The sequence below is a fragment of the Taeniopygia guttata genome, chromosome 18 (assembly GCF_048771995.1).
Source record: "Taeniopygia guttata chromosome 18, bTaeGut7.mat, whole genome shotgun sequence".
NCBI lineage: Eukaryota > Metazoa > Chordata > Aves > Passeriformes > Estrildidae > Taeniopygia > Taeniopygia guttata.
In genome coordinates this window covers 4,147,667-4,173,713 of record NC_133043.1, presented here as the reverse complement: position 1 = coordinate 4,173,713, position 26,047 = coordinate 4,147,667, and the positions used below count along the sequence as shown (strand labels likewise).

Sequence of the window (26,047 nt, the reverse complement as noted above, 5' to 3'; positions counted from 1 at the left end):
TACACACTGGGACGGTGCGGTCACCATCCCTAGGGGTGTTCAGGGAAAGACTGGACTTGGCACTCTGTGCCGCGGTCTGGTTGACACGGTGGTGTTGGCTCATAGGTTGGACCGGACGATCTCGGAGGCCTTTTGCGCCCTCAGTGATGCTGTGATCCCGCTGTGCTCCGAGCGCCCCGGGCCGTCCCTCAGCGCTCGCCGCCGCCTCCCGCCCGCGCCCTCAGGGGCAGCCGCCGCCCCGCGCAGCCGCCGCGCAGCCGCCGCGCGCGGCAGGTCCCTCGCGAGCCGCCGTAGCGCGCCCGCCGCGTTCCGTGAGGGGACCCGGGCAGCCCAGGCCGCAGCGGCGCCGCCGCCGCCGCCCCGCCCGCCGTGAGCGGCCCCGGGCCGGGGGCAGCGAGCGCGGCCATGAAGAAGGACGTGCGGATCCTGCTGGTGGGAGAACGTGAGTGCCGAGGCAGGAGGGCCGGGGAAGTCAGGGGGCCGCCGGCTGTCACATCGCCCCGGTGCTGCGAGGTCCAGCCCGGCCCGGGCGGGGGGCCCGGGGAGCGCGGGGCGGGCAGGGCCGGGCTGGGCTTGCCGTGAGCGCGGCCTGAACCCCTCGGCTCCCTGCTCCGGGCACCTGCACGGCCGGCGCTTGGTGGCACTGAGCGGCTTGGAAGTCCCTGGGGATGACACCGGGGTGAAATTCCGGCCCGGTGTTTGGCGACGGCCTGTTTAAACTTTTGGTTTTCTTTTATTTTTTTTTTTTTTCTCTTTTTTTTTTTGTCTTTTTTCCCCGTGTGAAAATCACACTTGCAAGTTTCCCATTTATTGACTTTGGAAATCGGTGGCCTGATGTGCTCCCAGTGGTTGTAGGTCGGGTGTTGTGGGTTTGTGGCCAGGACAGGGCCAGGGAGTCCATATCCCTTTTTTTGCTTTTAACTTTGTGTGACCTTGGATAAACAGCACACGCGAAGGTGCATGGCAAAGAAGTACCGTGGGTCTGGATTTTTTCATGTATTCCTAAAATTGAGTCCCGAAGTTCACGCTTAGGTAGTCAAATAATTGATGAGGCTTGCAGGGGCTCGCCTCCTCATCGGTGTAAATAGCAGAGGAGGTTCTGTTTGCACAGCGAGCTTAAGTTCCTCGAGGGGAAAGAATACACAGTAATTACCAAGTGTTATTAGTAAAATTACCTAGTTATACTAAGAGTGTGGTACTGCTAACAAAGCTTTCCTGAGGATTGAATGCCCCATATATATTTAGAGTGCAGTTTTTGCTGTTGTTTTATAGTGCAGGTTGGCTCTGTCTGTACTGCATGGGAAGGCTCTCTGTGACTCTTCTAGAGAGGAATCCTGAGGGAACTGTCACTGTGCAGGAAGAGCTAACTCATTAAGATTGTATTTGGTTAGTTTTGCATGACTGTGTTTGGGAATTGTGCCTTTGAATACACAGTTTAATTCCTCTTTAGAATACATGCCTGATTTACCTCATTGTCTTTGGCAAGGCTGTGTTTTGGGCTGGGTGGTGCAGTAGTTTCAGCACAGGTGTAACAGGTACTTCGTTTTGAGAACAAGGTTCACAGTGTGTCCAAATGGGAATATTAAAAATACAGGTTTCTTAAATACAGCAATGTGTAGTACATGGCACACATCAGAGATTGTGAGCATCTCTATGTTGCACTTCTGTTTGACTTCTAGTGAGGAGGAGGGAGAAATTTGTTTTACAAATTGGTAAAACTTGTCAGTTACAGTGCCAGTCCTGCTTTGTGTATGTGTCTCGTGTATATTTATTAGTCTGAAGCCACAAGTTAATACAGACCATATAAAACTTTTTAGATGGCAACAGCAGAGCATCAGGTTCAGAATCTGAAATATGCCGAGAACTCTTTATTGTAAGCCTGTTCTAAAACTCAGCCTTTTTGATCCCCAGTGGTCCACAGTTTAGCTTTAAGTTGGTTTAGTCCTCATATGCAAACATCAACTTTTAATAGCCAGTAATTTTCAGAATATGTTCAGCATGTTATGCAGCATGATGTAAAAGACTTATATATGAGGAAAAAGACAAATTAATTATCATAAAGTGCTGTGCTGCTTTCCTTCATCCCAGTCAGCTGATACAGTTTGGGCTGTTATTTCTAAGACTGTGAACAGATTGGGCAAGACAGAGGGTTGACCTAGATTTGAACAAAGTAACCCAAATCTCTACACTAGAACCTATGGATTTTCATAAAACCCAAGGACGCTAGAAAGTATATCAAGAGCTTCTAAATACTGAACATTTACTCACCAACAATACATAATCTTCTATTTTCAGACATAAGAAGAGGGTTTCTATATCTGCAAAATGAGTTCTGCAACTGTTAGAAGTTAGAACTGTCTTGGTCAGGTGCAAAACATATATCACTATTTTCACTAATTAGTAACTTTACTTACCTATAAGGAAAGTGCTCATATGTTTTCCCTGTGGAGTAGGAGAGCTTCTGAAGCTCTTTTGATTCTGTCAGGATGAAAATTAAGATGGAGTTGATGCAGGAGGATGCCTGGCAGTTTCAGTTAGGATTTTAGCTCATTTGAGTATCTTTGCTGGAAACACAACTGCATTGCTATTGGGAAACCTGCAACATGCTGCTCTGCAGGGAGTACCATAGGGGAAAAGTTTACAGCTGTTCTCTGTAAGGAAAACAGAAATCTTCCTCCCCAGAACAGCTTTTCTTCTCTTTTCATAATTCTGTTACAACTACTCATCATGGTAAGTTAAAGAGAAGGTTTTATTTCTGGATGTCAGAACATGTTACTGTACCAAAAATAGACCTAGATAAGTTGAGTATACTCTGACTGGATCATCAGTTCAGTAACACCAATTCCTGCACAAAATCAACCAGCGGTGCAATCACACCTCTTCCATCTTCCATATTCAGAATTCTGTAGTTACATAGAGGTGTAAATGCAGTGGTATGAGCTGAACACCCTCTGTCCCCAGTGAGATTTTCTGTTGGTTTCAGCAGGAGCAGTGACACAGGCTCTGACTGGTGGTGAGCAGTGCCTTGGCTGGTAACACATTCCTGCTGCCAGAGGTGCTGGTACAGCCAGGGTGAAACTGAGTTTTGCTTGAACTGAGAGGTGTTGGAAATAGGCAGTCCCAAAGGATATTTGAATATGAGCATGTTGGTTTTTAAGAAATGTCTAAAAACCACATAAAGCAGTAGTAGTCTTAAGGCTTCCAGAGGACCAGAAAACTCACAGATGAAAGGGTTTAGAGAGAGTGGAACCCTGAGAGAAGTTACCAACTCTTGGTTTTAAGTGGTCACATTAGAGTTTCTCAAAAACAGCAACTAAGTTGTGATAGCAGAAGTCTGAACTTTGCAGGCAAATGAAGTCATTTATTTGATTGAATGCTGCTGGGTACTGAAACCAAGATTATCATCTTGGATTAAGAAAACTGTGACTTTAGAAGAGTTGGTGGTTTGGGGTATTTTTCACTTGTAGTGGGGGACAGCTCATTTGTATAAAGGGATTAAGCTCTTGTACTTTAAAAGTAATCTAAGTACTTCAGACTTAGTTCATGTCCTCTTGTCCAGCTCTCATCCTTGGGATTTTAGGACTAAACTGCAATCATAATCTCAAGAATTCTGTAAAAACAGTTAATTTCTGAATGCTTTTCTCTGTGTGTTCTTTGATTTCTGAAGTTGTATTAAAACATTTCTAGTTTGTTTTGATTGTTTGTTTAAGTGTTCTTATGTATGTTAAGGTTAAAACCTGGCAATTCTTCTGTGTAAGGCAGAGCAGAATTCACTTCTCTTCTGGAGGAAATGCAGAAGTGGGAGATAGAGCCAAATTTTGCAATAAAAGAATTATGAGAAAATTGGTGTTGTCCATATTTAATATGATTAAACAATAGCTTAAAAGCTTTTAATGTGGTGAATTGGAAAATGTTTCTGAAATCTTCCCAGTTTAAGATTGGGTCAACTGTTAAGTGTAACAAAACAAATTTTCTAATATCTGTTTTTAATGCTTTTGCAGCCAGAGTTGGGAAGACATCACTAATTATGTCTCTTGTCAGCGAGGAATTCCCAGAAGAGGTAGAGCACTTTTATTTGTTTTCTAAGTTTTATTTCTATCCTGTCATGTACTAAGTTAATAGACTCTGCTCTAAAGTAATGTTTAAAAACAAAATGAAGTCTTTAAAATGGCAAAGATGACTTCAGGAAGAGTGATGTAGGTTAGTTTAAATCTATCTCTGCATGAAGATTAGAAATTTAAGTTTTTTCTAAGTTACCTTCTTATTTTTCATATTGTTAATTAAACTAATTGTTTTATATGTGATGAATGGTACGTTTATATTAGGAGCTGTAATTGGTCCAAACTGTCAGCATATTTCAGTATGAGACACACATAAATAGAAAGGTGCTGAAAGAGACAATACCATCAATTATTTTTGGGGGGGGTGCTGCATTTAAAGAGCAATTAGATTGTAAAATTATAGAGACTGAGGTATTAAAAGTCACATTGTAGAACTTATACTTAGCCATTTTTTGTAACTAAGCAAGACATTGCCTTTACATCTGTCTTTGAAGAATATTTTATTGACTCTTGCAGTAAAAACTGCAGAAAAAGTTACTTCTACATATTATTCCTTTGAAAAAGCAGTACATAGTTTACTTTGTACCATAAAAAGAACCACAGCTGCTGCAAATAGTTAAGCTTTTTACATATAAACATGAATGTTTATTTCTTCTGATCATAGGTCTTAAAATAGACATCATGTGCTGCTCTTTGAATCTACTCTGCTCTGGGTTTAATGCAAATCAGTAGGTTACCACAGTGCAGTAGTCAAGATTGGATTGTAAACATAACTGAATTTTGTTAATACAATTGAATTTAGTTCCTAACCTTGCAGTTAAAAAGGAGATCCAGTTCCTCTGGCAAGTTGCTTCTTACTGTATTTAGTGAGTTGTAGTCCTCTGTTCACTTCTCACTTCTTCCTGCAGTATAACCTGGAATATTTATCTGAATTCATGTGTAGAGAAAAAGTGTAATTTATATCTAACACAAGATCTCCCTGAAATTACAGAAAAAACTTTTGTGAAAACACTGCATCCTATAAAAGCTGCTGAAAGCGACCTGCCCAGTTCCTCAGGCCAGGCAGTCAGGGAGATCAGAGCAACATTATGGGGTCTAAAAGGCCATTCAGGCTTGGAAATAGTATTTAATGTACAAGGTGTTATCAGTGATCACTCTTGAGGAAGATCTGAGCAGAGCCTGAAGCTTTACAAAGAGACATTCTTGTGGTGACTGACTTTTATTTTTCCCTTATTTTACTAAAAGTAAAGTATCATTAGAGTTCACTGTCAACAGGTAAAAGGCAAGAAATAGACATGCAAGAGATTTTCATTAAAATTAGGTTTAAGTTGATAGTTCCAAATATAGATTAGTGTTCTTTGAAAAAAGGGGCTATCAGAGTTAACAGCATTTTTCAGAATTAGCTTTTTTTAGCATTGCAGGATTTTCTGGATTTAATGTTTAGCACTGTCAGAAGGACGTTGTCAGGTTACAATTGTGTAAAAATTGAAAAAATTGAGACTTGTATTTTGTCTGTCGTGCTTGTTTAGGTGTTGGATAGAGGTGGGCTTGAGTTTTACAGAAGTATTCATCAAATGTATCCTTAACAGCATTGCTTTTCTGCAAAGCATGCAGGAAGTTCTGTGTGCAGTAACTAGACAGATAAAAAATGAGAAGGTAGCAGTGACTTTCAGTACTCTGAAAGAAAGAAAACCAAACAGATAAAAACCAAAAGTACTCGAATAACTAAACAACTTGGACAACTAATAGTAGTTGCACTGTTTAAAGCTGACTAAATGGTGCCTATATTATAGTATATTACTTTTTTCACCATCTGGATTATCTTGAAAGGCTCTTTCTTGGTGTTCCTTCCAACCCTAGGTTCCACCCCGAGCTGAAGAAATCACCATTCCAGCCGATGTCACTCCTGAAAGAGTGCCAACCCACATAGTGGATTATTCAGGTAGGGACTGCTCAGTACCCTCCCTGATGTGGTGTGGAGTTGTTTGTCTGACTCAACAGCCCCTGTCACAGTCAGACAGGTCTGGGACCAGAGCTACAGGTGGGAGAAGCCTGGAGTAAAGTCGAAACTTTCTGATTTCTAAGTTAGGACACTTCACAGTTTTGGGTCAGTTTATTCTTTTGTATTTTTTTCTTGTATTTTAATCTTATCACTGAATAGATAAATAGGTTGATTATGAAGGTTCATGTGCTATCGTAATCTGTGCAGCTGTTGCACAGCTAGGAGAACCCTTCTGCCATTTACAGTGCAAGTCAGCAGTTAGGCCATGTTAGCAGGTGCCTTCCTGTCTTCTCTCTTCCATCACTGCTGAGGAAATGTCTCTGATGTGTTTAACCACCTGGAAAAAGAAATAATTTTTGCTGTTGGACTTAATCTTAAATTTATGTGGAGTGAGTTTTTTCTTTCTATTGAATGAGTTTTTCATAGATTCAGTTAACAGAAGCTTGATATCACTATAAAAATCATCAACACTTTAATAAATTCAGCATATGTCATATTCTGATGTAAAAGTTTACATTATAGCAGGAAGAGGCTGTTGAAAAATGTAGAAGGATGCAAACTATGACTTGCTCCAAAGAGAACCTCTCTACAAATATTCCTCTTCAAAATAGCTGTAAAAATAGATGTGCAACAGGCTGTTTCTGTCTTACAAATTAATGGACCAATTTAATTATTGTTTTGGAAGGAGCACTCATTAGAGTATTTTATAAAAAGAAGTTTAAATAACAAGGCTTTGACAAAGCTGCCTCATGAGCGTTCTGAAATACCCGAGTTCGGTTTCAGAAGTTTTTTTTTTGTTTGTTTTGCAAAAATTTTAGTATTAATGAATAACTTCTTCTATCAAATGCAGAAGCAGAGCAAAGTGATGAGCAGCTTTATCATGAAATATCACAGGTAAGTGTATTTTAATGCTTGCCAGAAACTAGTTTAGGAAAAAGTCTTTTCCTTTGAAGTTCTCTACATTAGATGCAGAGAACTTTCCTTCAATTCAGTTTGAATCGAAGGAAAAAACCTTTCTTGCTTGGCATTTTCTATTTTGTTTTGTGACTTGTGCTATAGGAAAATATTTAAGAAATCTTAAAGAAAGTAGGTACTGGCACTGTGTTGGTGAATTGAGCTTAAGCTTTGTCCTTCAAATTGAAAGGACAGAACTTAACCTTTAATCAGCAAGCCAGTTTTGTATAAATAATTCTACCCTGAAGAGATCCATTTTACTTCTTTCTGTCACATGATACTATTGCATTTATGAATAGCACAGGCATCTTGGTGACTTTGTCATCCCTTCTGAATCCTATTTTCAGTTCTTTCTGAGCACCTTTGCACATTTTCTGCACAGTCTGTCATGGTGTTGTGTTCCACTTCTGGCATTTAGTTTGGTGCTTCAGTAGAGGCTGCACATTCTGACTCTTCAGTTTGGATTTCCTGGTGGCAGAGGTCTGCAGGCACAAGCTGTGACTCACTGCAAGACAGGCTTTTTGGCACTTCTCACCATATAAGTTGTTTTAGTCTTGTTGTTCAGGTTTCAAGTAGCTTAAAACAAGCCTGGAACAGAGTTCTGTAGAGAGTTTACTCTGATGTTGTTATGTATGGTCTTTAATTGTCTGTGTTGCTCAGGAGTTTCTGAGCAGTGGAATTCCATGCCTTTCCTTTCTCTTAATTTCAGGCAAATGTGATTTGTATAGTCTATGCTGTTAACAACAAGAATTCTATTGATAAGGTACAGTAACACATTTTATCCCATTATTAAGATGTAACTTGTGGACTGTTAGTTATGTCAAGCTGAAATCTAGATTAGATATTTGAAATGCCTGAGATGGAGTTTGAGATCAGTTGTTAAGAGAATGAACAGATGTGGGTTTGCTTCTGCTCCATTTCCACATAGGAGTTTTTAATCATTTCACTTGTCTGAGAAAGTTTTTCATTAATCAGCTCCAATTTTTGTTTCCTCCTTTGTGGGTCAGTATGTACATTTTTGGGAAAGAGGCAGTAGCAGTTGTAGTGAAACTTGTGCAAAGTTCAGTCACACTTAATTTGAATATCTATTTTTCATGTCTGTTTTTAATCCCACTTTAGGTAACGAGTCGATGGATTCCTCTCATCAATGAAAGGACAGACAAAGATAGCAGGTGCTTAAGTAAAGATGAGAAGTGTGAATTAGACTGCACATCGATGGGTGTCAGTGAACAGTGTTGAGGATGTTAATTGTTTAAGAAAATCAAATACTAAACTTAAAGTTTATATAAGAAGTCCAAGCAGCAAGAGATTTGAAGTATGTAGGTCTGTTACATGTGCCAGCAATGTTATTTATTTCGAATTTCATGGGCAGCTTTTACCAGGTGTGTTTATATTTGCTATGGTATAACTGGCTTTGGCTCTGTGGTCTGTATAGCTTTTCTGCTGATGCTGGTTTGGGTAATAACAATGTGATTAGTTACCATTGCATGTAAATGTGTGGGTTTTGTAGAATCAACAAGAAGTACATTTCTGTCTAAGTGTATATCAAAACACTGTATTTAAACTGCTGTCATTTAGTTTTTCCCCATTGCCTCCAGTGTCATTTAATTACATCATGAAGATAATACAGTGGTTTCTGGTGGGACAAAAAATGCTAAATTAAGATACATATTTTTATCCATCTATCTATAAAGCTCTTAATATTCTTTTGTTTTTAGGTTGCCTCTTATATTAGTTGGAAACAAGTCTGATCTAGTGGAGTACAGCAGTATGGAAACTATTCTTCCCATTATGAATCAATATACAGAGATAGAAACGTGTGTAGAGGTATGCAAGACTTTCTGAAGTTAAAACAAGTAACAGAAAATACATTCTTGCCAAGCATGTATGGCAAGTTTATAGTAGAAAAAGGGATTCTGTTTTTTTTTTTTTTTCCAAACTATGTATTTCAAACATGAGAATTATAATAGTGAGTTTATATGTTATCTTTGTTTAGGGAAGATTACTCTATTGTATAATGTATAATCAAATGCTGTATAATCAAATGTTGTATAATCAAATGTTGTATAATCAAATGTTACTGTCAAATTCTAATATTTTGAGCCTCCTCACATACTTCCCTTTTACAAGGGTTTTCTATTTAATATTAAGCCAGATAGATGTCTGCAAAGTATTCAAAATTGATTCAATATGTGTGGAGATGTCTTTTTTTTCTTTTTTTTCTGTTCAAAGTAGATACAGCTTTTTGATTTCTGTTCTTGATATGTTCTTGTATGACAGCAAATTGTACTGAAACCTCATTTGTTAATTAATTGAACAGGTACAGGGGCTGGATGTCTATTTTCCAAGCCAGCCCTGTACTGCCAGGAGAGGACTAAGTCTTTAAAAATTTGATGCTTACTTACATTTCAGAAGAAATCACCAAATAGTCAAGAAACTAGTTCATCAATGTGAGGATTTCTCTTTCAGTGTTCAGCCAAAAACTTGAAGAATATATCTGAGCTATTTTATTATGCACAGAAAGCTGTTCTACATCCTACAGGTCCTCTTTATTGCCCAGAGGAGAAAGAGGTATTTATCCATAGATTCTCAGAGCATATAATCTGGGGGGAGTGAACCACTTTCCTGTCCTTTCCTTTTCAGCTGGATTTTGTATCTCTTAGTGTGTTCTGTTACCAGCCAAATGCCAGGCATTGCATCCCAGAAGCACTGGGGCTGTTTTGGGATGTATGAACCTGACCTGTCTTTCCTTTTCCTTCAAAGCAGTGAAGACAGTTTTTTGTTGCCCGTGTGAACTGCTGGGTAAAACGAGAGCTTTGCTAATGGCTTTGAGCTAAATGTAATGTGACCCAAATTATGTCTTCAATTCAATTCTCCTTTAGATGTACTTTTCACAGGAACACTCTAGACTGGGCCTGATCTAGGAGCATTTTTTTTCTGAGAATCTTGTGAAACTTTGGCAAAAAGGATAAGAAACAAGTGATGAGTCTGGTTTTTAGGTAACAGGTAGTTAGCTGAGTGTATTATGAAGGAGTATTATATTTTAAAAATAATTTTCTGGGCAAATACAAATAGAATTTCTAATTGTATCCATTTAGTATTGGGAAGTAGGAAAGTTGCTTCAGCTGTAAATACTTTGTTAAGTAGAGAATCAGAGAATAACCCTGTTTTGATTTCTTCCATCAGAATCATCTATATGTGTTAGTAATGTTGTGGTAAAATTGTTGTGCTGAAATCTTTTTGGTTTTCCAAAACCAATGTCTATGCAATCTATGTGACCTCTGTGAAGAGAAGAGTCCATCATCACGGTAGTTGTTGGGAGAGAATTACCAGTGTCTGTTTTCCTTCACTTGGAAGGTATCCTAGCAGTTCTTTTGTCCTAGAGATAGTCCATACGCTCGATGCTTTGCCTGGTAGATTAGATGAATGAGCTCTGTGAAGGTTTTCAGTATTTGATGTTTGAAGTGAGCTGGCTGTAGTTCTAGACCTATTTAGTTTTGCAAAGCACTGGGATTTTAAGGTGATTTTTTTTCCCCACCAAAAAATGTTTTGGGGGAAAAAGTATTTAGTTGTTTCTCTAACTAATTCTCTAAGAATTTAGTTATTCTTCTATAGCAATAAGACTGAATTTAGAGAACTGAGTTTTATTTTTTTAATAACTTAGTAGTGCCACCTTCACCTTGTGAAGAGCTTGAGATTCTTCTAATAATTGAATAGAAAAACAATTAATGTGGAATAATTGTTTGAAATTTATAGATACAAATTTGCTAAATAAATTTTTATTTCCTCTTGCTTTTTACTCTTGTGTACATTTGAATGAATGTCTCTGTTCTGAAACTGTAAATGAAGACTAGTGTGTGTTTCCATGTGATTGAGCTGCCTGGTATCGTTCAGTGTAATCTTTTTATACTCAAGCCTAGAAAGATGCTGAACTTCCTTTTATTCCTTAGATGAAACCTGCCTGTATTAAAGCACTGACTCGCATTTTTAGAATTTCTGATCAAGATAATGATGGTACTCTCAATGATGCAGAGCTCAACTTCTTTCAGGTACCTCCCTTGCTTATCTTTCCACCATGCTTAAAGGTGCTATATAATGCTATATATATGCTATATAATTCTATAAAACAAATTATTGGTTTTGAATAAATGATAGGAAGGTGAACTGTAAGGGAATCAGGCCTAAATACTAGGTCTCAAGTGCAGCATAGAAGAATGGATTTGTTAAAACAGAAATTAAATTATTTTTATTTCAAACCATTGTTCAAGTTTGAGTTCGGGAGCAAAATTGAAAAAATCTATTGATGTACTTTAAAATAAAATGCAATTTGTACACATTTATTTCCACTAAGAAACGGGATTGTCCTTAACTAGTTTATCAGAATGTTTAAGGCTGTATTTCATACAGGATATGCTGTTTGTCCAGCTCAGTAACCAGTGGTCCTGACATGCTGTTTTTGGGTTTTGTGTTAGAGAATTTGTTTTAATACACCACTGGCACCTCAAGCTTTGGAAGATGTAAAGAATGTAGTCAGGAAAAACCTAAGTGATGGAGTTGCAGATAATGGATTGACGTTAAAAGGTGAGTCTTATTTAACTCTTAAAAGATGTGTCTTTATACAGTTGATAATCACTCTACATTAAAAAGGTGGTCTTTTGGAATATGATCTCTGTCTTGATTTTCAGACTGCAAGAGCTGAGCTTGCTAAACAGTGATATCTCAGTGTTCTTTAAGCCCTGGGAAGTGCCAAACAAAAATCCTACCCAGTTATTTCAATGCAAGAAAACTAAAAGCAGCCTTCTGTGAGACTCCTCTCCAGGCTCCTCCAGGCTAAAGCTTTCCATTTTAAAGTATTGAAATACTGGATTTATTTTCTTAAAGCTCTAAAATGCTGGCACTGGAAAAAGCAAACAACAACAGAAAACCAATGGGATTGTTAGAAAGGGTTCCTTGGAGAACACTTTTACAAATGTAATGATTTCTGAGTGTTCAGCCTGTGTAGTTAATGCTGCACTATCACCCAGGAGGTTTAAAATCATCTGCATTTTGAGCTTTTTTTGTTTCCATGTCTGATACTAATTCTAGTGGAAACACTTGTAGCAGGTAGAGCACTACAGGGCCTTAAGATTTCACCATTTTTGATTTTTAGGTTTTCTTTTTCTACACACACTTTTCATTCAGCGAGGAAGGCACGAGACAACTTGGACTGTTTTGCGCCGCTTTGGCTACGACGATGACTTGGAGCTTACACCAGAGTACCTGTTCCCTCCGTATGTACCACTTCAGCTTTCTAAGCTTGAGTTTAGGCTGTGCTGCTCCTGCTTTGGCAGGAAGAGAGGGTTATTGCAGTGTGTTTATTTAACACATTGTTACATCAAGTACCTCCCTTACTTCAGGACTACCCAGCCAAAACCTTCATGTAGCTGAACACGAAGGAAGAACTCCCTTGTGCCAAATCATGTTCTCTTCTCTTTCTTCATAAGAAAGATGGTAGAAGAGACTCTTAATATAGAACATAAATCTGAGCAGTTGATTATTGTATGTGGCATTAAATTCTAAAAGACTTGTCAGTATTTTCATAGCATTTGAGACCTATTGAAAATCCTCAAAAAGAGACTGACCAAATCTTTGGCTTCTATTAAAAAATGTAACTGCATCAATTTTTTTGTTAAAAACCCCAAACACAAAAGTACAAAAACAAAGCTAACCAACAAAAATGTGATTATATGTAGAGCTATATATCATATAAAGGCACTCACTCATCATTTTAGAATTCATAATAAAAAGTTACGTGCTTTGATCTATGTGAAGATAAATTATTAAAGTTAAGTGCCAAGTCAGATACTAAATGTTATAGTTAATAAAGTATGTATTTTGAGTTTTAATATTCTGTATTTCATAAACAATTAATGCTTCTTGTATCTGTTTTTGTTTTCAATGAATAGCCTAAAAATTCCCACTGACTGCACAACAGAACTAAATCATCATGCATACTTGTATCTTCAAAGTATTTTTGATAAACATGATTTGGTAAGTATTTAATTTGAGTGTGTGTGTGTCTTCATACTTATAAGCCTTGGTTTGTCAGGAGCTTTACTAAGAAAAACGTGTTTTTATCATGATGTCATTTTGTTCAGAAACTGGCTTTAGCTTAACCTCTGGAGTCAGAACTAACCTGTAGCTTATGATTTTTACAAGGAGAGTTGGCAGTTATAGCTTTAGTACCAAATTGTTTTTAACTAGCTCATACATTTAATCTTGTTTAAAAAAAAGGAAAGAATAATGATTAAAAATAAATAAGCTTGGTTTCTTGAATCTTGCAAGTGTACAGCAAGAAAATGCCAGTTTAGAATAGACACGAATTGAATTATGTCTGATACCATATTTTGTTTCAGGATAGAGATTGTGCTTTATCTCCTGAAGAATTGAAAGACTTGTTCAAGGTCTTCCCTTACATGCCATGGGGACCTGATGTGAACAACACAGTTTGTACAAATGAAAGAGGATGGATCACATACCAAGGGTTTCTCTCGCAGTGGACGTAAGTGTGATACAGGACATTTTAGTATTTGAGAACTTTGGGTATGATCAAGTGTTTGTAGATTCCTCTGAAAAACTGTTGGAAAGAGTAGAAGTTTTTTAGTTGAAAACTGTTCCAAGCAGTCAAGTTTTTGTAGCCATCCAGTGGTCTCGGTTCAGGATTTGGCCCATATTTAGTGCTAAAAATGAAGAAGTGTCCTTTCAAAATGTGGAAATCGCTATGAACCCTGTTGAAATGTTGCTGCTGTTGTTCTGCCCCTTAGAGATGGTTTGAAAAATGATGCTCGATAGTGAGGGGTTTTTTTCCCAATTTAAAATATGGAAAATTAGAAAAATGTTATTTGGGGAGGTGAGAAAATACTGTGAGTTGATAGGCCTCAGCAAGTACTGCCTTCATAGAGTTCTGGTGACCAGTAAGACTGGTGAAGTTATCACCATTTACTCTCAGGAACTTTTGTCCTTCAGTACTGCAGTGCCAGGAATGTTTCTATCATTCAGTCTGGAGACAGGAGATAAGGATTTTTTCAGTTCTATAAAGAATTGGTACCCCAGATGGTGACAACTGAAAGTTCTTTTTGTCCCCTCTGCCAGACTAACCACATACCTGGATGTGCAGCGTTGCCTGGAGTACCTGGGTTATTTAGGGTACTCTATACTTGCAGAACAAGAATCTCAAGCATCAGCAATTACAGGTAATAAAAATTTGGTACAACACAGAAATTTAAATTTAGAAATAGGCTAAAGAGTAAATTGTTTAATAGTTTATCTATTTTAATTTACTCTCTTTTACTTTCTGCTTGAGTGAAACCTTTGATTTAATATTTTTGAGAGATCATTTTGTGTGCATTTTCATGTTTTCACATGCATTTATATCTTGTGAAAAATATTTGTGTTCTTCCAAAAGTGACAAGAGATAAAAAGATAGACCTCCAGAAAAAACAGACTCAGCGAAATGTCTTCCGATGCAATGTTGTTGGAATGAAAGGCTGTGGGAAAAGTGGAGTTCTTCAAGCTCTTCTTGGAAGAAATCTAATAGTAAGAAACATATTGCCTGTATTCACATATATATGCTCTTGAGTTAAGATTAGACAGCAGAAGAACTTTAATGGTTAATACTCAGTTTGCAGAGTTCTTAGAGAAAATATGGAATTACTAAGGAGGAGTTTGGGTTTTTTTTTGGTTTTGCTCTATTTTGGCAGTGGCTATTGCATGCAGTAATGACTTGTACATCATAGATTATAGCTATGCATTTCCTTGCAAAAAACTCCAAAGATTACTATAATTTTAATTCATTAATAAATGGAGTAAACCAGCTATTCAAATCTAACTTAAAGAGAAAAGTTGCTGTGCTCTAACATGAAATTCTTCCTTTTCAGAGACAGAGGCAAATACGTGCAGAACACAAGTCTTACTATGCCATTAATACAGTCTATGTATATGGACAGGAAAAGTACTTGCTGGTAAGGCTGACTCATCATTGTTTGCCTAAGACTGGTTAATGTTAAAATTTTGTGAATTATTCTGAGCCTTCTATAACAAACTAGTTTTAATTCTCTCTTCTCAACATGGATTCCTCCCAGTTATTTTCTGTCCCAAATAACTGCTGGGTTTTTTTGTTGATCACTTAGCCAAACCTGGTCAGATCTGTTGTTTTTGAAACCTTGACCTGAGTTGCACAAAATCTAGTCAATTTATGGTTACACTGCAGCATATCAAATTATAACATGTGATAAATGATCAGAAGTCTGTCTACCTGTTCAATAAGAAGCATCTGTCACACAGAGTGATTAGAATGGCTAAAATTAGTATTCAGTGGGAGAAATCAGATCTTTAATGCTTGTTCCATTCTAGTTCTCCTTTATGATAATATGACCTGTTTCTTTGTTTTCTGAGATCTAGTCCTGCTCTGTGGATTTCCTCTGTAGAATGAATGCCCATTTCTGTGGGTGTCTAAGCCTTTGTTTTAAAGTAAATATCACTTTTTATGTTGAGGCAGTGATTGCCTGCAGATGTGATGTTAACAGCTCACATATGCTGGCTGCATGGTAAATTCCTACCGTTCCTGTTGTCAGTCCATTAGCTTGAAGGATATGTAAAAATAAACCATAAAAAATATGAGACAATATACAAAATTTCTTTAATTGCATAGTGACAAGCTCTTCTCCCTCTGCAACCATCTTTTTTTCCAGCTACATGATGTCAGTGACTCAGACTTTTTAACTGATGCTGAGACCATATGCGATGCTGTCTGCCTGGTATATGATGTCAGTAATCCTAAATCCTTTGAGTACTGTGCCAGGATTTTTAAGGTTTGTAGAGTTTATATTTACAAACCTCTACATTTATATTTCTTCTTACTGACTAAATATTCAGTATCAGTTACCTGAGATATACACTGGTTCTAGTGCTTAAAAGACATTTTATTTCTAAGTGTTGGTTATATATCAGGATGCCTTAGCAGTGGTGCACTTCTGTTACTCATACAAAGCAAACATCTTCTTTTCTATGTAAACTACTCTGCTTCTAGAAATGCCTGACTTCAGTGCCATGAATATACCTTAATGCTGCTGCAGCCAGTGCAATACAGCCTGTTCCAGGCTGAATGTGTCATATCCTGTTTCTTTCACTTTTCTTTTTTCTTTAAATTTGCAGCAGCACTTCATGGACAGCAGAATACCATGTTTGGTGGTAGCTGCCAAGTCCGACTTGCATGAAGTTAGACAGGAATATAGTATTTCTCCTGCTGAATTCTGCAAAAAACACAAAATGCCTCCACCCCAAGCCTTTACTTGTAATACTGCTGATGTGCCGAGTAAGGATATCTTTGTAAAACTGACAACTATGGCAATGTATCCGTAAGTACTGGAGCTGTTCTGTTTTCCATGTGCATGGTCACACAGCACCACTCACTGCATGCCATCGTTAGCCACAGGATGGAACTGGCTCACCGAGCTTTAGCAACAGAGAGACACGAATGGCCTGAGTGGCATCTTTAAACTATTTCAAATTGAGCAACTTGGCATATATCCAACAAAGAAATCCGTCTCAGCTATTGTTGCTAAGGTGGTTTTGAAGAATCCCCTAGTTCATCCAGCTCATGATGCCAATTCCAACAGACAGGATTCTGTTTGGTCCATATTGGAGATACAAAAAGTATATCAGTTTTCATATCTTGATGTTTTTGAGAGTGAGTTGTAAGTTGTACTGTAATCGTTGTTGGTAGCTCAACTTGACAGCTGATTACAAGCAAAGGCACCTTAGTGCACAACAGTTCCCCCAATGCACTGCTTAAAATACTTTTTGTTTTCAGGGTGTTTATTACTGTGTGCTTCAGTTCATTCATCTAATAAATATCACTTTAATAGAACTTTTTTATAAATATCTTTGGACTTGAGGTACAAGATACTTAAGCTCAGATTCTCCTTCACTACACATCTCACTGTTGCTAAACTCACTTTGCATCTCTTTTTTTGGTGGGTGAAGCTTTTAGTATGGTGATGAACTACATAAATATTACAGCAGATGGAGTCTAGTATGACAGCTGACATTTGCTTTAAAATAAATAGAACTAATGTCACTTTCAGCCAAAATAATAGGGTATTTTTAATTATTTTAAACTGAATTTACTGAATTACATCTGTAAAGCTTTAGTTTTGGGTTTGGGGTTGTTTTTTTTTTTTTTTTTTCTTGTGTTCATTTTGTAGCACTGGAATACTGGGAAACCACTAAAGTGTAGCATCGACCAAATGTCTGTCATATCAATATTCCTGCTTCTCCCTTAGTTTTCAAGCATGTGTGTTTGGTAGGGTGGGAAAAATAGAAGCATTGCTTAACCTGTAAAGAGTGCATTCAAAATGGTAGAAAATGTGACTTTCTTTCCTTTGAAAAAGGGGTGTTACCTATTGCTGTGCAGACATACTTAGAAGCCTTTAAATGCTTCCCTTTTATGGCAACTTGTATAAATTCATCAAACATTTTCATTCATGTTTGTGCTTTGCTGTTAAGATCTGTATATGGTGGTGATGCCAAAATGTCCAAGACACAGAATCTCTAACCTTTAATTCTGCACAGCTGTAGTTGTACCCTTTCTTCCCCAGTGTATTTTTTTCCTCCTCTCTTTACTCATTCAAATGTACCTTTTATTCCTAAGTCTCTCTTGGTTGTGGCACAGTCCTAATGTGCACCTGATTTGATGAGCAAGATTTCAACTCCTGTCCTTCTGTGTGTTTTCGCAGCCATGCCCGGTTACGCTGTATGTGCGCCTGCAACAGGTGTACTTTTTGCATCTGTCAGAACTTCCTCAACTCAGACTTGCTGCAATCTGTAAAGAACAAACTCTTCACTGCAGTTCTTAACAGGTCCTTAACTTTATTTACTAGGTACCAGGTGTGCTTTTAAAATAAAGGGTGTCTTTGGAATACCGATTGGTAACCATATATACTGCAGATTTTTCACTCCATATCCACTAAATAGGCCAATACTTTAATAATTGTCATAGAATTATCAAACTTGGTTTAACTTGGAGGTTCTTTTGAGCTTAGTTTAGTCATTTCTCTGAAACATTACTCATTTTGTTGATTGATTCAGGCTCTTTGTGATTGCAGAAATACTGTGCAGGAAATAGGACTGTGTTTTTAGGAACTGCTAATAGTCATTAAGTAGTGTCTGCAAATCTGTGTAATGCTTCTCACTTGGGACATTGGTTAGTATTGATTAGAGGTAGTGCCTTTTAGATCCCAGTTACACAGATATTTTCATAAAGGCATAGCTTGACTTACAGCAGCATCATGTAACATATTACATGTTTATAATTGCTAAATTGATATTTGGGAGTTCATAGAATTTCTGTTGTGTGTGTGTGTTATGCTTGGTTTACACAAAGAGTGGGCATCTTAAAAAATAATCCAGATCTTTAAACATACAATTCCTCTCTGAATGACATGCAACATGTAAATGGTAAATGCTTAAACATTTGCATTTCCAGATATTTTTGGAAAAACAATTGGTAAAGAGAGATAACTGGGTTTTGGCATTGAAAACAGTGCTATAGCTTGTCCTGCAGGCAGTTTCTGACACACAGGATTTACTAACACCTCAGCACTTGTCATCACACCCCAGCAAACGGGAGTTCAAACCAAACAACTGTTGCAGTGCAATGCTTCCATCCTCCTTGGCCTTCTTGGAGGCTTAGATGGTAAATATGTTTATTTGAAGGCCATGACTGAGGTATCCTGACATGCTGCTGGTCCATGGATATTACTTGTTACAGGTTTCAGATGTAGCTGCTCCATGGGAGAGTGTCTGCCTCCTTTTAATGCAAATGACACTTATGTAGGAGGTCTGCTGATACACCCACCTACAGGATTGAGCATTTTCCTTGTCAAATACCACTTTAATCCAAGATACAAGCATTAACCACAGAGTGAGAACTCAAGGGAGAGTGAAAAACTCATGAGCTTAGGAAAAAACTGAATGAGTAAGGCTCTTCATGCTGCATCTCTTCTATAGCAGTCATCCCATAGACAGAAATACTTTGAAACAGCAATCTCTTTGCATATTGTCACTCTAAAACTTCATTGAGCAGTCACTACTAGAAAATCCCAGCTCTTCATTATTGAGGCTGATATCACCTCTGACACATCTTCATTTTTTGGAACTGGTATGGGTTGCTGCATTCACTGTTGTGATTTGTTTCTCTGTTGTATGGGGTTTTTTGAGTCCTGCATTAGACATTGAACTTCATTCCTCTGAGTGCTGTCAGGGTCTCAGGATACTGACATCTTTTATTGAGTTGGATGCTGTTATTCCACACCTTATCACTAGGGAGTCTGTAACAAACATAGGAATCCACTTCTGCCTAAAAAGTCTGTAATTCATGGTGAGGAAAATTCCTCATAGACACTTCCCTCCTGACAGAAGAATTATTTGCTAGAATCCCCTTGTCTCTCAGTCACTAGGGTTTGTTCCAGGTTTCCAGCATGCCCGCTTCATCTCACCAACTCCCTAACCAAACATCTTGCTGCAGGCTGCTTACCATTCAGCACATGAACTGCTGCATAACTGCACATATGGTAGAGCTGGGATACCTGTAAACAAGAGGAAATAGCTCCCAGTTGTAGGCATAGGAGGGTAGAGATGGATTTCTTGTCTTAGAAAAATCATACATCTAATGATGTGTGATTAGAGAAAGCATTTAGATCAAGAAGGACTTTCTGATTCAGTTAGTTTCTATAACTTTGCCTTCACAAGTGCTTACCATTAGGTCAGCTAGTTGGGCAAAAGTTGGATAACTGATGGGGGAAGGAGGTTTCTCATGAGTACTTTATTCTCCTGATCCCCTCCTTTTCCCTTGAGCTGCGGAAGCTTTTCAGGTAAATGGAGATTTTTCACACTGGACCCCTTCCTAGGCCCTTTGTTGCTAAGTAACCCCTAAACACTGTTACCAAGGCACAATATGAAATCACATTTGAATATTCCCACCATAGTAATTAAAGGAAGAACATTGCCTCTGCAAGTGAGAAACCTGCTCATGCTCCCTTCAGTTTCTCTTCTGTGGATAAATTTCAGGGGTTCCCCTAAGGCCTGCAGGCTGGCAGAAAGGCAAGTTCAGCCTGGAGATTGCAGCTTTGGTTTGAACTGCCCAGGGTCACAATTTATTGGTTCTTTGAGGAAGGAGGCACATCATTCAAAGCACTGGACATGCATGTATGAGACTTCCTAATATCCTGTAGCATTTTCATAGTTTTAATTTGTTCTTTCCTTTAGGTGTTCATTTGTATTTGGCTGGCTGACACCTAATCTCTTTTTACTACATTGTTTTACCAAAAGCAGTCATTCTAACCCTTTCTTTAATGATGAGCTCGGATTTTTGGCTTTTTCTTTCCTTGGCTTCAAATCATCCATGTTGCCTTTTGCTTGTACAGTAGTGGCATTTTTCTATCAGCTAAGTTCATTTCAAAATAAGATGATCCTAATGCATAAGAATTGTGTTGTTCATCAAGGAGACTTCTCAGAGAATGTTTTTCTTCTAAAGTATTTAAAACACTGTGGAATTGAAGTGAAATTCTACTTCCATATGAAACCTGGTTGTTTCAGGAATTATTAGTAAGGTTTTGCTTTCTGTGGCAACCTTCCTTCTGTGAAATCAAAGTTAAGGCAATAAATTATTATTGTGATTTCTTGTAATAATGGTAAAGTTCTAAGAGTATAACCCAGGATTTACCTTTCACTTTGTGCAACATACGCTTTTTTTTTTTTTCCCCTTCAAAACTTGTATATTGCCATTAAATCTAATTGCAGAAATCTCTTTCTACACTTAGGTGTCCCCCAAATTAAGACATTGCTAAATGACATTAGGACATTAGAAATTGCTAATTTATTTTCCTCCTTCTCTGAGCTGTTCAATGCCCCAGACTGCATAGAAATTTGCAAAGCTGTGTCCTCTGATTTCTTTCTAAACAGAGTGTAATGAATTGGCATTCTACATCCATGTTTAGGTTTTGTGGATAATAAGATGCATTTGGAGCTTTTCACATTTTAGATGACTAGTGCATGGGGGGAAATTCTAACTGCTGGACTTAGCTTGCATCCTAGGAAAGTATGTGCCTGAAGGGAAGTTGCAGCAGCTCGTGCAGGTTATGTGATGCTTTTGGAATTCAGTTGCTTATATTTAATGCTAAGAACCTTTGTCAGAGCAGGCTGCTGCATGAACTTGCTTTGAGTTCTGCTGTGAAGTATCCATGTGAGCAGCCTGTTGGCCTCAACACTGTGCTTTTAAAATGCTTTGGAAGTTATTATAGGAATGTTTTTGAACTTCTGTATTTAAGGATAAACCTTCTCAGACCTGGGAATTATTCTGCTGCTGACCTTGGGAAAAGTGTCAGCACAGATGTGTAACTCAGCAGTTTTCTGTGTGTACCCATGCTCAGTTAACTTCTTAGCAAGTACACGTGACAAACTGCTTGTGGGTTGTTAAAGTCTCTTGGCAAAAAAAACCTGTTCAGATTTCAAAGATCTTATTCAACAAGTGACAAGGTACTTGACTCACTGTTAAGGGTAGGTTGAATAAAAATACGCCTTTTTTTTTTTTCCTCCAAAATGTGCACTAAAATCTGAATTTTGTGCTAAAGGCAAAATTTCTAGACTTTCATATATTTGTGGAACTAATTGTATGATTAAGTACACACAGTAGCCTGTCTGGAAAGTTTGAAACATCATTCTTAATACTAATAAGCAAGAGTTTCAAATACCTGACTACAACTCTCTGTGTGTTTAAGTGCACATCTATTTAGATGTTTTACCCTTGGAGAGAATATTTTTTCCAATTCAGGGTTACTCTCTTACTAACAGGGCAGTAGTCATTTCCACCACTGGTGAAAATTAGTTTCATAAGCACAGTAGACTGAAGTTAAGTTTGAATGTTATTTTTTGAAAGGGTAGAATTTTTCAGTGTGTGTTGAAAAAGGTTTTTGTGCATTGTAGCCACCTTCATGTCAAAGAACCAGCACTAGAAACAAATATTGATCCTTTTTTATTATCTCAGATATTTTTTTGTTCCTTTAATGGCAGCTAAACAATATTAGAGATTAAAGTTGTAACATTTGATTTTATGATAGCATAAGGAACATTGAAAGAAGAAAAATTGGACATTTATAAAGTTGTAAAGAAATTAGACATTCATAATGTTCTGAATTACAGTAAGCATTTTGAACTTTGGATTTTCAGGCTGAGACATTCAGAGTAGATTTCCTTGAGGTTGTAACAACCTCAAATCCCCGTCTTGAATTAGTTCCTTATTTAAATGAAAGGGTCTGCTATTGTTAGGCTTAGAAAAGGGATCAAAGCCAATTTAGTCTCCCTTTAGACATTACAAGAGGATTTTATCATGGCTGAGAACATATTAATTGTTTTAGAAAGATGAAGCGTGCTCAGCAAGTTTCTTGCATACTATTAAATACAGACATGTGCAAAACAAGGCAAATTATAGATAAGAACCAGAAAATTTAGATGTGAGAGATAGTGCTTTATGAGGCAATGCAAAAGCATTCATTTGCAATTTAAACATTGATTTGCATATTTAAAGGATGGGATTTAAAATTGTACAAATAGTTGGGCATTTGAATTAACCAAATTAAACTGGAGACTTGTTAGTAGTAACACAAATACTCATCCAACAGTAGAATAGACACTGTGTACTTTCCAGCAGAACTTGTCATGTAATCTAGTAAAATCATGTTGCCTACAAGTGATTCATTTTACATACACAGATTAATTCTACAATTTACAGCTCTAAAGAAAAGGATTTCACAGCCTTTTATTAAGAAATGACCCCAAGCTACCACTGTAGTGATAAAATACAGTCTTTGAGTTCTCAACAGTAGTGAGATCTCCTCAGTTTTATGGCTGATGTGCATATGGTGCAGGGGTATTGCAGTGTCCTGTGGGATATATGGAAGTTGAGGCTGTGGAGATGGAGTGGGAAGAGAAATCCAGTTTCTTAAACAGGTTCTTTATCCTTAAAGCAATGGCATTTAGCTACATGAAATCATACATTTTACTTAGCTTATTAAAAGCACAAAATCAATTGGTTTCTGGTTTTCCCCAAGCACTAGATTTTTAACAACTGCACAAGAATCAGGGGCTAGGTGGCTATAAATCAGAAATTCTCTGGGCTTTTTGATTTGAGGGGGTTGCTGTTGTTAAGCCATGCAATGAACTGCACTGTGCATGTGTGTGAAAAGGTTAAGAGCCTACCTAGCTGAGGTGGGGGCCATGCTGTTAGCAGACGAGGAGAGCAGGATTATGCAGCAGGTGCACGCCGTCCACTCTGTAGAAGATTCCATCTTCATGGAGTCATCTCTTGGTCCACGTTTGCTTGAAGACAGGTAACAACAGCCAAACCCAGGTGACCTTGCCATTGCCTTTTCCCTGTCTTTCCCTCACCAAGCCACTTGATATCCAGTTTGCAGAGACTTTGTCAAAACTAGTTGTAGAGAAACTAATGCTTGCAGGACGTCTTGGATTTGGTCTGTTCTATAACCCAGCAAGACATTCTTGAATAAGATGAGGATTTTTTAGACTAAAGAGCAGCTGTGTGTGCATCAAAGAGCCTGTTCTTCAGCATGTGGTATGGCAGAACTCTGATTAACTATCTGGCTGTTATGGCTCCTGCAAAAGTCTACTAAAGTATATCCAAAACTGGTTTTGTGTGTTTTGATAGCAAGTAGCAATTCCTGCTCTGTTAACAGCTTGTGAGCTACAGCTCTGCAGTTCTCACTCTGTGAACTCCTGTGTGGGCTTAGGATCTCTGTGTTCCTTTACTTAACCCTTCTGCAGCTTCACCGAGTAACCCATGGTGATTAACACAGGCTAATATATGTAGGCTAGTGAAGTTCTGTTCCATCTCTAAAGCAAACAAACAAAAAAAAAATCAACTTTACTATTGTTTAGGAACTTCTGTGCTTTGAATTATGACATTTATGATAACTTGTTTTAAATGGTAGCTCCTGCTTTCTGGTAAGCTGTCATACTTCAGACTGCTGTCGAGGGTGGCCAGCCTTGCTTAACTGAGCATGTTCTCAGACTTCTTGCAATATTTGGGAGAGTTGGGTCATTGCCTGTCTCCACTGTCATGCGAGATGTGACTTTTTCTGTCATACAGTCACTCCATACTGTCTTTCTGTTCATGCCATCGTCACTGCTCGTTTCACTCACACTCTCTCTTAGCTTTCAGCTTGGTGTTGGATGACTGTTTCTGTTGCTGTTCTTGTGACTACTGGGAAGAAAGGGATTTTAAAATGGTTTGATTCTAGCTTTTGGAAAAATATTACTTACTACTTGTCAGTAAACTTTTGCGGGGGGCTAGAATAAGTAGATATTCAACAGGACTGGGAAGTTTTTAATGGAAAAGCAGAAATATTAAACTCAACATTTAGAAAAGAAAGAAAAAAAGTATTTTGCTGGACAGAGTTGTTCTCACTATGAGTTATTAATTATTTGTAGCTATTTTTGGTTTCCTTTCCTGAATGCTTGCTGGTACTCCCAGAAGAGACACCCTGCCCTCCCCACATTCATGAGTAATGATCTAGTCCTGCATTTCTCCTCAGCCATGTGAACACTCTGACTTCAGGGAGATCAGATGTGGTCAGGGCTGCAGATCAGATCAGATCCTGAGCTTTAAGAAAAGCAAAATGACTGTAAAGTGCTCATAAGGCTGAATTGTGAGCTGTTTGCCTGTGACAAGTGTAGTGATGAATTTCCAAAAGCAGAGTAGTTTAGCACAAGCTGTCTGGAGTTCCTGTCATGGAATTAACCTGGCTTTGTATGTGTGTTAAATTTCAGGCATGTGACACAAGCGGACCTCAAGAGCTCAACGTTCTGGCTCCGAGCAAGTTTTGGTGCTACTGTGTTTGCAGTTTTGGGTTTTGCCATGTACAAAGCACTACTTAAGCAGCGATGATCTGAGAAGAAGCACATCCGGCCCTACCAAATAAATAAATAAAAAACCACTTTTATGTACATTCTGAATGCTTTAAATTCTGCTAGAAATATTTATATATGCAGAGTTACTTTATTAATATTTGTAATTCATGCTTAAGATTATTTTAAATTATAGCTCCAACTGCAGTATTGCGTAATGTGTGGAAAAAAGAAATTGCATCTTAACAGCCAGCTAAAATGGCTTAACTTGTAAGGCCAAAAGGGAATTTGTTGTAAATAACCTGTACATATTAAAGCAAGTAAGACATTGCTTCCCAGAAACCTATTCAAAATACTGTTCTTAGATGTTCACCATGGTGACCTTCTAGTGTATAGGTGAAATTCATTTTCAGTAGAATAGACTCAACTCAAGGATCATACTTCCTCAAGGATTGCTTATTTATTTCACATTCATTTGAGTGACTTCATCTTTTTGGACTATATAGCAGGCAGAATTTGTGATTTTCGTTCATATTTTTAACTGATGAACAGATTTGCCCCTCTAATCATGTATTTCGGGAAAGTCACCTTTGCTGTCTTGGCCTATGATTTTGTATTTTACATGACCAGTGACATATTTAGAGTCTGGTTTCTTTTACGAGGAAAAAAGTAAACTTTGAAAACTGCCAGATCAACTTCATATGCTGTGTGTAACCCATGTTTTTCATTTTTCACTATGTTGTGTTTTATAACCCTCATGAATCAGACAAGCAAATTTTGTATGTTATAAACAGTTATGATTTGGAAAGTGTTGCAGTTTAATTTCTCACATCTGTCAGTCATACTCATTGAAAGCTGTGTATAAGAGAAAACTGCAATAGTACACAGTGCCTATTCTACTGTAGTATATTAGTTGCATGGATCACAGTGCATTCTGTAATGGGCTAGAATTACCTATAGACACAGCTTTTTTAACAATTAAGTAAAACTAAAACATTAAATTCCTCATGACAAACCTATTTTTCCATTGCTGGCCTTTTCAAGTATTTCAATAAAATAACTGTGTACTGTG

General features: G+C 37.8%; 1 protein-coding gene across 5 annotated transcripts; it reads left to right on the top strand.

Moving 5' to 3' along the window:
- The first annotated feature begins 263 nt into the window (after nt 1–263).
- RHOT1 (ras homolog family member T1) lies at nt 264–26,047 on the top strand. 5 transcript variants are annotated; one of them, XM_030287142.4, is made up of 21 exons: nt 264–442; nt 4,002–4,060; nt 5,922–6,003; nt 6,914–6,957; nt 7,727–7,780; nt 8,137–8,189; nt 8,736–8,844; nt 9,487–9,588; nt 10,968–11,066; nt 11,490–11,598; nt 12,167–12,287; nt 12,963–13,047; nt 13,413–13,558; nt 14,149–14,249; nt 14,462–14,592; nt 14,934–15,017; nt 15,747–15,866; nt 16,210–16,412; nt 17,793–17,915; nt 23,298–23,441; nt 24,898–26,047. In XM_030287142.4, the coding sequence occupies exons 1-21, from the start codon at nt 406–408 to the stop codon at nt 25,013–25,015; spliced, it is 2,124 nt and encodes a 707-aa protein (XP_030143002.4). In that variant the 5' UTR covers nt 264–405; the 3' UTR covers nt 25,016–26,047. The 5 variants fall into 5 exon arrangements, with proteins under 5 accessions (XP_030143002.4, XP_030143003.4, XP_030143004.4 ...); XM_072937058.1 differs by having other exon boundaries at nt 284–442; nt 8,137–8,332; XM_030287143.4 differs by lacking the exon at nt 23,298–23,441 and having other exon boundaries at nt 265–442.

What these genes read in the sequence shown, in the direction of transcription:
- RHOT1 (XM_030287142.4), top strand. Translation starts at nt 406, where the DNA reads ATGAAGAAGGACGTGCGGATCCTGCTGGTGGGAGAAC. An exon ending in AGGACAGACAAAGATAGCAG is followed by an intron (nt 8,190 to 8,735) that starts GTGCTTAAGTAA and finishes TTTTGTTTTTAG; the next exon opens with GTTGCCTCTTATATTAGTTG. An exon ending in TCAAGCATCAGCAATTACAG is followed by an intron (nt 14,250 to 14,461) that starts GTAATAAAAATT and finishes TTCTTCCAAAAG; the next exon opens with TGACAAGAGATAAAAAGATA.